This window comes from Dendrobates tinctorius, unplaced genomic scaffold (assembly GCF_039654945.1).
Source record: "Dendrobates tinctorius isolate UK_male_01 unplaced genomic scaffold, ASM3965494v1 ptg000393l, whole genome shotgun sequence".
Classification (NCBI taxonomy): Eukaryota; Metazoa; Chordata; class Amphibia; order Anura; family Dendrobatidae; genus Dendrobates; species Dendrobates tinctorius.
The window spans coordinates 537,017-550,989 of record NW_027362059.1 but is presented as its reverse complement, the minus strand read 5'-3'; the positions used below and the strand labels follow the sequence as shown (position 1 = coordinate 550,989).

General features: G+C 44.2%; 1 protein-coding gene across 3 annotated transcripts in view; it reads left to right on the top strand.

Annotated features, from left to right (window-relative positions):
- The window catches only part of TTBK1 (tau tubulin kinase 1), a 268,616-nt gene that overhangs the window by 236,918 nt on the left and 17,725 nt on the right, over window positions 1-13,973 (top strand). For all 3 annotated transcript variants that reach the window (XM_073563522.1, XM_073563520.1, XM_073563521.1), the window contains one exon: window positions 11,593-13,073. In XM_073563522.1, the coding sequence (XP_073419623.1) occupies window positions 11,593-13,073 (1,481 nt within the window). The remainder of the gene's footprint in view (window positions 1-11,592; window positions 13,074-13,973) is intronic.

Below are 13,973 nucleotides of genomic sequence, written 5' to 3'. Positions count from 1 at the left end.
AAAGATGGGAGCTGTATGTCACGAAGTCTCGGAGTTCACTACTTGCAGGACCTCCTTTGTTTGCATTGTTTCGCCCGTGTGGTTTTTTCTACGTTGGGAAAGCGATCCGGCCCCTCTGTGTAAGATTCAGGGAACATTTCAATTCCATTAGCACAGGAAAGGGTGTCCCTAGACTCATTGAACCCATGAGGAAGGTACATGGGGGGAATGCGGAGGATCACGGCTTACTGGCATTGAAAGGGTGTCTGCACCGCAGCATGGAGGGAGCCATAAGAAACAAATAGAGGCCAAATGGATCCTCCGCACAAAGGCCACAGGTCCTTTGGGTCTAACAGTGGATGTGTCCGTATCTCTCTGAAGCGGTTATGATTGCTGGTTCTATTGCAGATGCTGTATGTAAATTATGCTTGTCTTTATTTTTACTTTTTTATTTTGGGTTTTTTTTAAGACCCGTTCAGGTAAAGGGTGGAGTTTCTTTTATTCACACGTGTGGTATAGATTAGTGTTTCCTTGATCCCGCGACCTGTTGAAGTGCATTGTATCGTCTTTTTGCATTTCTCCCGTGCCGATGCCTCTGCTTTATTAATATGAAATAAAGGGAATCATTCCAAGAGACCGGTGAGGGCCATCCTGCTGTCTTTTCCTACTATGATATTTCAGAAAATATTTATTAAAGTTTTTTTTTTTTAATAACAAAGAAAGGGTACAATACAATAGACCATATACTACCATTATCTGAGTAATTAAACATTATTCAAGTATGGAAGTAGAGAACAGAAGAGAAAGACATGAGGGAGAAGACATAGTAGTAAGAGTAAGGAAAAAATAGGTATGGGGATATAGGGTAAGGGAAGGAAGAAGGGGGGGATTATAGCCCATCAGTAAAAAATAATAATTTAACTTATTTAACTCAAATCATCTAAATTACTCGGGAGCTAAATATGTATCCAGTTGGCAAATTCCGGACTCTCTTTGAATGAATGCCAAGGAAACCAAGTGTGTCCCTGTCTAGATGTGGAGCCCCTATCTTGGGACATCAGTGATTCCATACGCTCCAATCTGTCCATCTCCACCACCCATTCCATCACAGAAGGGACCCTCATGGATCTCCAATGCCTGGGTATGATCATTCTTGCTGCTATTAGGCAAAATCTCCAGAGGCCCCTTTTAATTGTTTTTAATGAGCCAGGGATTAGAGAAAGGAGAGCAATCTGAGGAGATGGTTCATACCTGATTCCAGAAATGATATAGAAAATCTGGAAGATCGCCAACCAAAATGGCTTCAGCAGACGACAGGACCACCAGACATGTAGCATGGAGCCCCCGTCCTCTCCGCATCTCCAGCATAAATCAGGGACCCCCGGATAAATCCTGTGCAGCATGTCAGGGCATCTATACCATCTAGTCAAGATCTTGTAGTTCTTCTCCTGTGACTCACAAGAGATAGACAACTTATGAGTCAGGGTGAAGATTTTATGGCGATCCGCATCGGAGAAGTTAATCTGCAGATCTTTCTCCCATGCAGTGATGAAGCGGGGCGTGTCTGTAGATTCCAAATCAGAGATCAGGCCATAGAGGAGTGAGATCACATGAGCAGGGCCCTCCGTTAGCTGCATAAGGGTCTCAAATGGTGTCGGCAGGCCAAGATCTATCTTTGAAAAACAGCTCTTGAGCTGAATAAATTCAAGCCAGGGTATCGATCTCCCCGGGCAGGCCGTCCTCATATCCCCCACCACAGGGAATCCTGCAATCTTGTCTGCAGCCTGGCCCAGACTAACCCGGTCGTCAGAGTCCCAACAAAGAAATGAAATCCGTGTCGTGGCAGGAGGGAAGTCTATGTTATTAAAGAGGGGGCCTAATCTACTTGGTCTGTTAATGATTTTCATTTTGGTGCTATATTTGTACCAGAAATTTATTACCACTTGTGTGAGCGGTGGGAATTCAGAAACTGTGTATTTCCGAGGATCCTACTATGATATTTCATGTTTTCTCTTCACATGGATAGAGCACCCGTTCAGCAAGGGTTACAGGTGTCACACTGACAGCGGTTATAAGTGGCTTTGCGGCAGGGCTGTGGAGTCGGTAAGCCACAGTTGTAACTCCGACTCCGACTCCTGGATTTTATCAGGCTCCGACTCCGACTCCGACTCCTTCATAAATGGCCAATTCATAACAACAAATTTACTGTTGTAAAATATTAAACATCGTGCTTATTCAGTTTCTCACCATCATATAAGTAATCAGACCACTTAGAGCAAAAACTACATTTATTAGAATACAATTAGAATATAGCAAATAACTTTTATAAACTTTTCTAAACTGTAAGTAAATATGCAATAAACACTTTTATGCAGTTAATAAGAAGAAATCTATAAATTTGTCCTCAGAAAAAGTATTGCCTCTGTCAGATCCTCCTTCATGGATGCCCTCAAATCTGATCTAATTATTTTGAGAGCAGAGAACAACCTCTCTACACTAACTTGTGTTGGTGGCAAAGCAGTAACCACTCGGGCAACATCTCTGACAATGTCAGGATACAGAGGAATCGCTTGTTGCACTGTTATTTTTGATGAACGGTCAAATTTCTCAATTTCTTTTAGTGCACATGAAAAATTCTGCTGAAATGTACTGGCTGTGTTGCTTGATGGGGATGACTCTTCTTCTATGCGGGAACGCTTTGCACGGTCCTTGTGATCCAAATATTTTTCGAAATTAAATTCTTCATCAGTTGATGATGAGGGTGAAGATGTGGCAGGACGACCAAGTTCTTCTTGTTCCTCCTGACTGTTCTGCAACCCTTTCATCCTTACTGCTATTTCAAACAGAGCTTCTTTTCCTTTACTTAGCTGTTGATCATCTAGAAGAATCCGATGCATTGGGTCTACATAAACAGCTGCCAAAAGAATGTTATTTTGTAATAGTAGCTCCTCTCTCCGTTTCATTGATGTAGCAATGCCACTTGCAATTAACCCTCCTCTTTGGGACAGGTGAAACATCAGGTTCTTCCACTCCTTTAAGAAAATACCTGGAGTTAAGTCCTCTGCTTGTAATTTTTTAGTCACTGTAAATGGGTGCTCTAGCAATTTTTCCAGCTCAGTCACCTGATTCCACTGACTTTCATTTAGCGTCAGTTGAGGGTTAGCCATGTCTACAAGAAAGGTTTTCAGTTCAACCAAGCGCTGAATCATTAAGTAAGTACTGCCCCATCGTGTGGCTTGATCAATAATTGCCCCTTTTCCAGCACGTCTCTTCAAAATTGAGTCAACTTTAGGGGTTCTGGCAACAGTAGCCAATTTTCTCACCTTGCCAATCAGTGCAGCAGCATGTCCTTCTTGCAGACTGTCTCTTATAGCCAGCTGTAGCGTATGCACAACACAGCGCATGTGATGAATGAAAGAACATATTGACACAGTTTCAACAAGATCATCTAAACTATCATGTTGCTGTTCATCTGAAGCAACTTCAGTTTGCTCCTCAGTTACAATACTGTGTTCCTCTATTTCAAACATTTCTGTGTCTGTGGACCCAGAATGTTCTTCTAGCTGCTGGTCACCATCATTACTCTCATTCATTAGCTTAATAGTACTTATCATATTTGAAGCATTGTCAGTTACGACAGAAAGAACTTGCTCTTTTTTAAGTTCATAGTCTTGCAGAACCTTTTCCACCAAGACCTGGAGAAACTCACTGGTGTGATGAGCTTTGGTGTCTTTTACTGCCAATGTCTTGGTAACTATTTCATTTTTGTCACAAACAAATCGGACATTGATGGCAAAATAGTTCACTCTGTGACGTGTACAGGCATCCATTTTAAGAAACAGAAAGTGTCCCTTGAGAGTTTTTTTAAGTTCTTCCTTTTGTTTAAAAGCTTCTTCGATTACTAATTTTCTAATACTCTCTCTCTCCAGAGAAACACCAAGCTTGTGGGCCATTTCCCCATTCAGACACATAAAAGCTGGTCGTGAAAATAATGAAATAGGCACACTATCCTTTACAACAAGCTCTATGATCTGTTTTTTAAATGTATCTACTGTCATTGTCACAGTAACTTTGTCACTGACAAAATATCTTGCAACTGTTGGCTGCAAAGTTCTCTGCTCCTTTGTTTGGCTGGAAGAGCTGGGCACTGGGTCATTGGTTTGGATGCAGTCTTTCTCATCCACTGCTTTCAGTACTTCTGGATGAAAGCGCTGTAAATGTCTCTTTAGATTAGAAGCTCTGGTAGGAGCATTTTTATCTTTGCCTGAATATGCACTCATCTTGGCTTCACAGCATTTGTTTTCGTCTGGATCATTTGTCATACACTGACAGACATAATGTTTTCTATCTTGAGTGATGGTGAAATGTTCAAATACAGCTGATTTAATGTGATGCTTCTTTGACATTCTCAGGTTTTTAATTCTGCATTCACAATCCAAATGACAATTGTTTTTCCTAAAAACAATTGTACAAAATTATTGCCAGGTCGTACAACTGATATAGTGGTCAGTAATACTGTTATTATTCCTCATGTGCTCACAGTTAACTGATGCAAAGTTTGTTGAAAGGATTATACTTCTTACAGTCTTCCTCTTCTGAGTAGCAGGCAGCTGTGAGATGCTTGGAAGACGCACACCTAGTATGATCTAGTCTAGAGGAGGAGCTTTACTACTAAGAATTTGCAACACATTTTCACTTTCAGTTTCATAGATTGTAAGTAGGGGGGTTGGGGCAGCATGAGGTTAACCAAGTATAAGATTAGATAAGGGCAGTGGAGAACAGTGACACACAAGAAGTAAGAAATGTCTCTATCTCCAGCAGAACTGCTTATCACTGTTGTTCATAGTTTGATAGAACATATATATTTGAGTAACATTTATAAAATTCATATGAAAGTTCAATTATGAAATATTAATACATTTTTTTTAAAGCTGGAGTCGGAGTCGGTACATTTCTACCGACTCCAACTCCAACCAAAACTAACTCCGACTCCACGACTCCGACTCCACAGCCCTGCTTTGCGGGTATTTCTTTCTCAGGGACAGTGCCGGATGTTTCTTTTTTCTTTGACTGACTATTGATAAACATGCGTTTCTACGCGTTTGTATGCACATGCGTTTTTTTGTAGTGTGCGCTCGGGCGCACAAAATGCATCTAGTTGCATTTTTTGTGCGTCCGGTCTGTCCCAAAAAAACGCATGTGCACACAATGCGGTTTTTTTTCACCCAAACACCCATTATAGTCTATGGGTGCGCTGACGTGCGCACGGTAATGCGCACGTGAGCGCAAAAAAACGCATGCGTTTTTAGAAAAAAACATGCTCAAAACCGCAAAAAAACGCACAAACGCATGATGCGTTTTTTATGTGTGTTTGCACTGCGCACGGTGCGCAGCGCAAAAAAACACAAGTGTGAAAGTAGCCTTAGCGGACTCAATATATGCCAAATTTTTATGATCCGTGATTACTATAATCAGATAAGCCACCCCTTCCAAAAACTTCTCTATTGCCCACATCATAATTGCTTTCGGCGGAACAGAACTTCTTGGAAAAGAAGGCACAGGGTCTGAGGTTGGTTAAAGCGGCAGGACCCTGGGACAACACTGCCCCCACCCCCACCTAAGAAGCATCCAAAAGGCTTAAACCAATCTGGCTGTACCAAAATAGGAGCGGACATAAAACATTTCTTAAGTGCCACGAAGGACTCCTTGGTGAGCCCCGACCAATTTCTAACATCCGCCCCCTTGCGAGTAAGGGCCCTGTCAAACATAGCGATCTCGCTAGCGAGATCGCTGCTGAGTCACAAGTTTTGTGACGCAACAGCGATCTCACCAGCGAGATCGCTGTGTGTGACACCTATCAGCGACCGGCCCCCCTGCCAGTATCACTGATCGCTTTTGGAATGGCCTGGACATTTCTTTGATCGCTGGTCTCCCGCTGGCCAGCACGCATCGCTGCGTGTGACAGGTTGGAGACCAGCGATCAGCTGGTAACTAAGGTACACATCGGGTTTCTAAGGGACGTGCGTTAATGAACTTCCGATAATAGTTCACGAATCCCAAGAAGCGCTGCAGTCGCTTAAGACCTCGGGGTTAAACCCAATCTGCAATCACCTACACCTTCTTAGGATCCATGCAAAGCCTCTCACAGGATACAATCAGATCCAAAAAAGACTGTTCTTGTACAAAAAAATGAGCATTTTTCCAATTTAACAAGCAACTGATTTTCTGAGTCTTTGGAGAACCGTGCGTAGATGTTGTAAATTGAGTCTGACTGTCCAGGGAATACGCTAAAATGTCATCCAAATAAATAATAACAAAGCGGCTTATAGGATACGCAAACACCACATTAATGAAATTTTGAAAAATAGCGGGAGCATTAGTAAGTCCAAACGGCATGACCAGATTTTCAAAAAGTCCCTCTGATGTGAGGAACACCGTTTTCCACTCATCCCCCTAACAAACCCTTATCAGATTGTAAGCATCCCAGAGATCTAATTTGGAGAACCATTTGGACCCTGATAACTGGTTACATAAATCTGGGATAAGGGGAAGAGGATAGATGTTTCTTACAGTAATTTTGTTGAGTTCTCGAAAGTCGATGCAGACCGCCATCTTTTTTCTTAACGAAAAAAAACCCGGCAGCCACAGGAGAAACAGAAGGCCGTATATGTCCCTTACAGAGGCTTTCCTCAATATACTCCTTCATGGCTAACCGTTCAGGACTGGACAAATTGAACAGACGGGCTTTCGGTAACAGCCCCCCGGAAGCAACTCAATGACACAATCAAAAGGTCTATGTGGCGGTAAGACCTCAGCCTCACTTTCAGAGAACACGTCCTGGAAGTCCTTCAGGTACTCCAGAATACCCTCCAGACTGACAGACGACACAGAAACAGATTTGACCGGTTCAAATAATAATTCAGGTTTACAACAATGGTTAACACAATTAGGACCCCATTGGACAATCTCCCCCGTCTCCCAATTGATGATATGGTTATGGCGTTGTAACCAGGACATACCCAAAACCAACCCAGCCGGCAAATTCTCCAAAACAAAACAACTTATTTCCTCCACATGATTAGAGCCTGCTTTGAATGAGAAGACCTCCGAGACATAACGAATCCCTTCTTTGGTGAGGGCAGAAGAGTCAATGGCCACCACTTTAACAGGAGTATGGAGTCTAACTGTCCCTATCTTGCATTGGGAGATTAAATGGGGATTGATCAGGTTGATGGATGAACCGCAATCCACAAAAGCTGTAGAAAAAGAAGGACAATTGTCCACTAGAAGTTCCACCTGCAGCAAAACTTTGGAAAATGAAGAAAAGTGTACCTGAAGGTCTGGATAGCCTCCTCGACTACTACCCAGACCTAAACGTTTCCCGTCTCCTTTGATGATGAAGGGCAGGATGGACAGTCCTTCCTCCAGTGTCCAGATTCTCCACAGTAGTAGCACAACTGATTTTCGCGGCGGCGTCTTCTCTCTTTCTCCTTGAAGGTAATGGTGCCCACCTCCATAGCCTCAGAGGTAGCTCCAGCCTAACCTTCACTGGAAAACAGTGGTGTTTCACGTTGCAAAACACCTCTCGCCCGTAGTCAGCGATCCATACGAATCGCTTGGGTCATGGCGTCTTCCAGAGAGTCAGGTGGAGGATGAAGGGCTAAGGTATATTTCAGACGTTCAGACAGGCTTCTATGAAACAAACCTCGGAGGGTGACATTGTCCCATGAAACCTCAGCAGCCCAACATCTGAATTCTGAGCAAAACCTCTCGGCCGAATGTTTCCCCTGACAGACATTAATCACTGTGTCCTCAGCCAAGCGCACTCGATCAGGCTCATCGTAAATATGCCCTAGTGCTTCTAAAAACACATTCACAGACATTCTCTCAGGGGCCGTAGAGGGAAGAGAAAACGCCCAGGCTTGCGGAGCCCCCCTAAGCAGAGACATAATCACCCCCACCCTCTGACTCTCATCCCCAGAGGTGCGGGTCTCAAGTAGAAAAAGAGCTTACAGCCTTTCTTAAACACTCTAAATTCTTTCTTGTTACCGGAGAACGTATTGGGTAACTTAACTGGGGGTGCGGGGGGAACTAAAGTGACATCTCTATCCCCTTCCCCCTGTATCGCAAAGCCAGAGCCCCCTGGACCGTGTCCGCAACCTGTTGGTGGGACTGGGCCAAGGCACGCTGCTCCAAATTTAACTTCTGCAGCTTGTGAGTCAGGTGCTTTACCTGCTTAGACAGCGAGCGCATTGGGTCTATGCTACAGAAGAGAGAAAAAAAAAGTTGTGGTCAGTTATAATATCACGGACCGCGTGCTAGGTACCGACCGGTATGTATGCGTCCTGTGCACTGCAGACGAACGGGGTTTGCAGTGTCCGGGAACAGAGACGTGATGGCACGCTACCACCGGCAGACAGGATCTGCGACACATGACCACAGGGGGCGGGACCGTGGCGGAGCCAACAGCAGGAGAGTAGTCAGGGCCAAGCCAAAGAAGTCAGGAAACTAGTCAAACCACGCATAAGTCAAAGAACCAGGTGAGCAAACAGACAGTACCAAATCAGCAGGCAAATACAAAACGGGAAACAGACCGGGTCAGAACCAAGGTATCACACACGAGAACAGGCACAAGGCACAGGCACACAGGGTTCAACTTAACTCAACTGAGGGCAGGAGTATAACTGACAAGGATTTGAGCAACCTGAGGGTAGCGTGCGAGTAGCTGACGCTAATAAGCTCAACAAACTTATCTTAGAAGGCAAGTGCGGCTGTTGGCCTCCATCTGGACTCTTTTGAGGAGGTAGTGGAAGACAGGATTCAGAAGAAGTGTAGGGCTATAATGGACAATAATACACACCCACTATACGAGCTGAAGCAGAAGGGCACATTCAGCAGCCGTCTAATCCTACTAAGGTGTAAGAAGGAGAAATTCAGGAAATCGTTTGTACCTATTGCTATGGGGATGTATAATAATTTCCTAAGGGTGGTAGACAACAATGACTGATTACAGGTGTACTAATGTCAATTAACAGTGACTTATATACCTGAACTACCCACATTTATTTGTTACGTAATGTTGGTATACTTGTTCAAGATTCGTGTCCTAATATTTTATGTACTGCTGTTTGTATTGCTGCTGTAATACCGTAATTTCCCCCGGGATCAATAAAGTGTATCGTATCAAAAGCCTTCCCAGATCCAGAGAGAGGCCACAATGATTAACCCCTGGTGCACCAGTCCCAAGCCTACCATAGGATCATGACAATCACACTCCAATATATCACAATCACACCCCTATATAACCTGGTCACATCCCTATATAACATGATCACACCCCTATATAGCATTATCACACTTCATATAACAAGGTCACACTCCTACAGTATATAACATGATCACACGCCTTTATAACCTTGTCATTCCCCTTTATTATATATTGTGTGTGCCCCCCCACATCCACCTGCATTTAATCTTATACAATAGTGTCATTGTGGTATACTAGGGGCAATGAGACTGAACAAGAAACCCAAAATCATTAAGATATGGGATCCAATAATTTTCTCCATTTAGTAGCTGTACATGCGCACTCACTTTTGTATATATGCACTCCCACTACCTATAGTGTACACACATTAATTATATATTATAGGTGAAGCGTTAAACCAGCACTGCATTAAGGATAAGTGTTATGAGTGGGTCACCTAGGAGGAAAACAAGACCAAGCTAAGTAACAGAAAACCAGACAGGTTGGTAACTACGCGGATTGCAAACCCCTGATCCTAACCACACAACTAGCAGCAGCCGTGGAGCGTACCTACGATGATTCTAGATGCCTCGTCACAGCCGGAGGACTAAATAAGCCTAAAGCAAGAAAAGGGGAAATCTAAACTGCCCCAGAGCAGACCCCAAAAGAATAGACAGCCCCCACACATGTATTGACTGTGAGACAAGATGAAAGCACAAACACAGGTAGAAAAATAGGCTGAGCAAACGATGGGGCCCACACTAGCTAGAAAGGACAGGAAAGGAAAGATACTGTCTGCAATCATGCCAAAAAACCCTGCAAAAATGTCCAACACGTCTGATAGCAAAAAATACCCTGAAGTCACTAGACTTCGCCCACTATATCAGCACTCTGGCATATTCTGAGAACAGAGCAAGAGGCCAATCTAATAAGGGACAAAAAGCAAACTAGCACATACAATGACATAAGAGTGGAAATTCAGCACAGCCCCAGCCGGGGCTGGCAGACCACACAAAAAACTGAATAGACCAAACCAAATCAAATGTGAACATAAGCAGAGAACAACTTAGCTTGAGAAGGCAGGAACTGAGCTGGAAACTAAGACCTCAGGAGGCAGGAAAAAATCACCAGCATGGGAATAGGAAGTCGGCTGTCTTAAATCCAGTCTGAGAATCCAGATGTCCACTCCTCATCCTCATTATCAGATGGCAGGTCTCTGTTAATTAGATCAGCTTCATTACCTCCTGCCACCAACAGAGGGAGCCCGAAAAGAGAACTCACAACTCCTCTGTCAGCACAACCAGCTCCCTCGCCAGAAACCAGAGGCAGACCAGAAAATGAGTTCACAACAGATAAGACTTCATTTTTTTGGCTCCATTACAAACAAAATATTATGTGCATGCATCGGAAATAGAGAAATCCAAACCCGTTGTGACTTGTTTTCGTTGTGACAACATCTTCCTGAACTTATTTTCGTTGTGACCGCGTCTCCCAGACTTATTTTCGTTGTGACAGCATATCCCCGGATTTGTTTTAGTTGTGACAGCATCTCCCCGGATTTGTTGTCATTGTGACAGCGTCTTTCAGGACTTGTTTTTGCTGTGACAGTGTCTCCCCGGACTTGTTTTAGTTATGACCCCGTAAACTGGACTTGTTTTCCTTTTGACAGCGTCTCCCCAGACTTATTTTCGTTGTGACCGCGTCTCCCGGACTTGTTTTCGTTGTGGCCGCGTCTCCCGGACTTGTTTTGGTTGTGACAGCGTCTCCCGGACTTGTTTTCGTTGTGACAGCGTCTCCCAGACTTGTTTTCGCTGTGACAGCGTCTCCCTGACTTGTCTCGTGTTCGTAGATGTAGTCGAGCAATCTGGTAAAAGGAGGTTTACTAAGAAAAATAATGCATTGTTCGATTCTACATCTGCACTGTTCTCTTACTTTAAAAGCCTCATAACAAAGGTTGTCTCCTTAGCTGAGTAAGTTCTCCTTGAACCACAAAACAAGTCCGGGAGACGCTGTCACAACGGATTTGGATTTCTCTATTACTGATGCATGCACAAAATCTGTTTGTAAGGGAGGAATCAAAGTGAAGTCTTACCTTTCAAGCAGTGCTGGACTAACTCTTCACCTGAACATCGCAGTTATCGGATCTCTCCTTGCTCCACCACCTTCCATCCTAAACCAATCCAACACCTATAGGAATGGTGAGCTGTAATATCCATATGTGTATTCCTGTTATGTACATGTTGTATACATAGATTGTAGACTGTATACGGTCCTCGGGTCAGGTGGTGTGGGCTCTCCTTTTCATCATTTATTTGTACAATTTGTGTCTTTCTGTAATCTGTGGTATTTCTGTATCTCTCACACAGGTCCTGAACCTGAAGCACTTTGAAATTAATGGAGTGCCCAAGGTCGTGCCTTTAAGCTTGTCTTACCAAGACTTTAAGAGAGACATATCAGATAGCAAAGAACTGCTACGTGTTCCTCACAGGATGAAGAAGGTGGACTTTTCCACTGTGGTCTTGCCTGCCATGCATGCTCCTGAACCCCACATCATCATCAATGGCAGATGTCCTCGAGATGAAGAAACAGAGGAGACAGAGGAAGAGGAGGCCGAGCTTCTGGGGTTGGATATAGATCTGCAGAGTGGATCCAGTAGTGATGTCAGTCAGAAAAGTACGGAGAGGAGTCAGGAAGGGGCTCCTTCTACCTTACTGGCAGATGACCAGAAAGATTCTAGAGGAAGAGCCTCCACTGCAGAGAATGACCTGGAACTGGAGGAAGGCTCAAAGACCTTAGTGCTGTTTTCTCCTGGAGACATGAAGAAGTCACCAGTCACTAATGAACTCATGCCAGACCTTGACCTGGGAACACTTGCTGCTTTGACACCTCAAGGAGAAAGGCCCCCGCCCACAGGTAGTCAATTAGATGTGTCTGAACCAGGTACTTTATCTTCCATACTTAAATCAGAACCAAAACCTCCTTGCATCGCTGCTGCCACCGCTGTCACCTCTTCTCCCTTTACCAAAGTTGAACGCACATTTGTTCACATTGCTGAAAAGACACACCTAAATGTTATGTCTTCCACCGGGCAGTTAAGACTGGAGGAGCATCCAGCCCCGGGACAGTCAGATGAGGCCATTATTCACGAAACTGAGGAATGTGGAGTGCAGAGACAGAAGGGAGCTATTACCTCTGCTGTGGGAATAGTGGAAATTGACTCCTATGCAATGTCAGCACATCACTTGGAGGATCATGAGCTGGTTCCACATGAAGTTAATGGAGTAAACAGATCCAAAGAGCAGCTAGAGAAAGTCATGATAAATGAAGACAGCAAGCAAGAAAAGATTGTGCTTTCCACTCATCGCCTTAATGAAACTGACCTTTGCACCAGCAAGGCTTTGAGTGAAGCTGCTAGGATGCGCTTTAGAAGTCGCATCCCTGTATTTCTGTCAGAGGAAGACACAGGATCAGATAGGTCTATGTCCAACTCTGCCAAGGAGAGGTTCCAAAAGAGAACAAAGCAACTGGATCTGGCTCGCCTGGTGATGGAGAAAAGGCAGATCCGACTCCAGCGTTTGGCTTCAGCAGGTTCATCATCTGCTTCATCTAGTGAAGATCGGAGGAGAACATCTGAGACATTGTCTACAACGGGGTCTGAGGAAGACACTCCCGAACTTGAAGACTCAATCCCCATAAAAGTAAGGAAAGAGAAACCATTGTGTATAAAAAGGGAAGAGTATTCAAAAAGCAAGATTCCACGTCCCATCACACCAGTCAATGATCCACGGCTCCTGGAGCCACCATCTCCAAGTCTCAGCAAATTGAAAGAATCCACAGCTGCCCTAAGGTAAGAGTGGACAGGACAGTGGCGTATGGGCTGCATCATGGAAATACTAATAGAGTTGGCATTTACAGATGCCTACAAAGCAATAATTCTTAGGATTGTGCCCAGGAATAGAGATGAGCAGAGTTAGAGGACTTTAATTATTGGGTGTCCTGGATGGACATGATTATTATTGGATATGAATCTGTTCACCAAGTTGGCATGAACTGGGGGTGTTTAGTTGCCCCCAGTTCATCAGGGATTTATTATATCCCACTATCCCGTTCCGGTCTGGAACTTGCAGCTCTCTGGCACCCCCTTACCCTCAGGTCAATCAGGGAACTACACCTAGGATAAATAGTCACCAAAAGGGCTGCCTGGTCGTGTACTGGCTATTAGGCACTCTGCAGGGAGGGCGGTATGTGTATTCCCCGGCTCAGGCAGGAAATTCACAAGTAAAACCTGCGTTCCGTCCCTGACAGAAACTACCAAATACCCCAGAACACACTTTGCTGCCACCAGCTCCTAGTTCTGATATTAAAATCAATATCGGGTTAGGAGCCAACTCAATAGTAGCGTGGATTTAGCACGGAGAACGTGGCAATAAGTTTATAGAGCAAGGAAAATGGAACTAGTAAAATTTTATAGATTTTTACTCCAAAAAGAATAGGCAGTGTTTACAAAAGTACAAAAGATGTTACAAAGAGAGACAGATGCAGTATATACAACAATTATAAAATAAAAGTGGATTAAGATATGAAACTTACAGTTATCAGTCAACGGCACGCCATGTGGAGGAGGGTGAGGGGCACCTTCGCCAAGGGAAAATGGTCCATCAGCACAGCCTCCTAGCTGACACCCCGGGCAAATGACAACCGCCTAATTGGGCTTCCTAGCCTTATACTCTCTGTTCCATGACCTCAC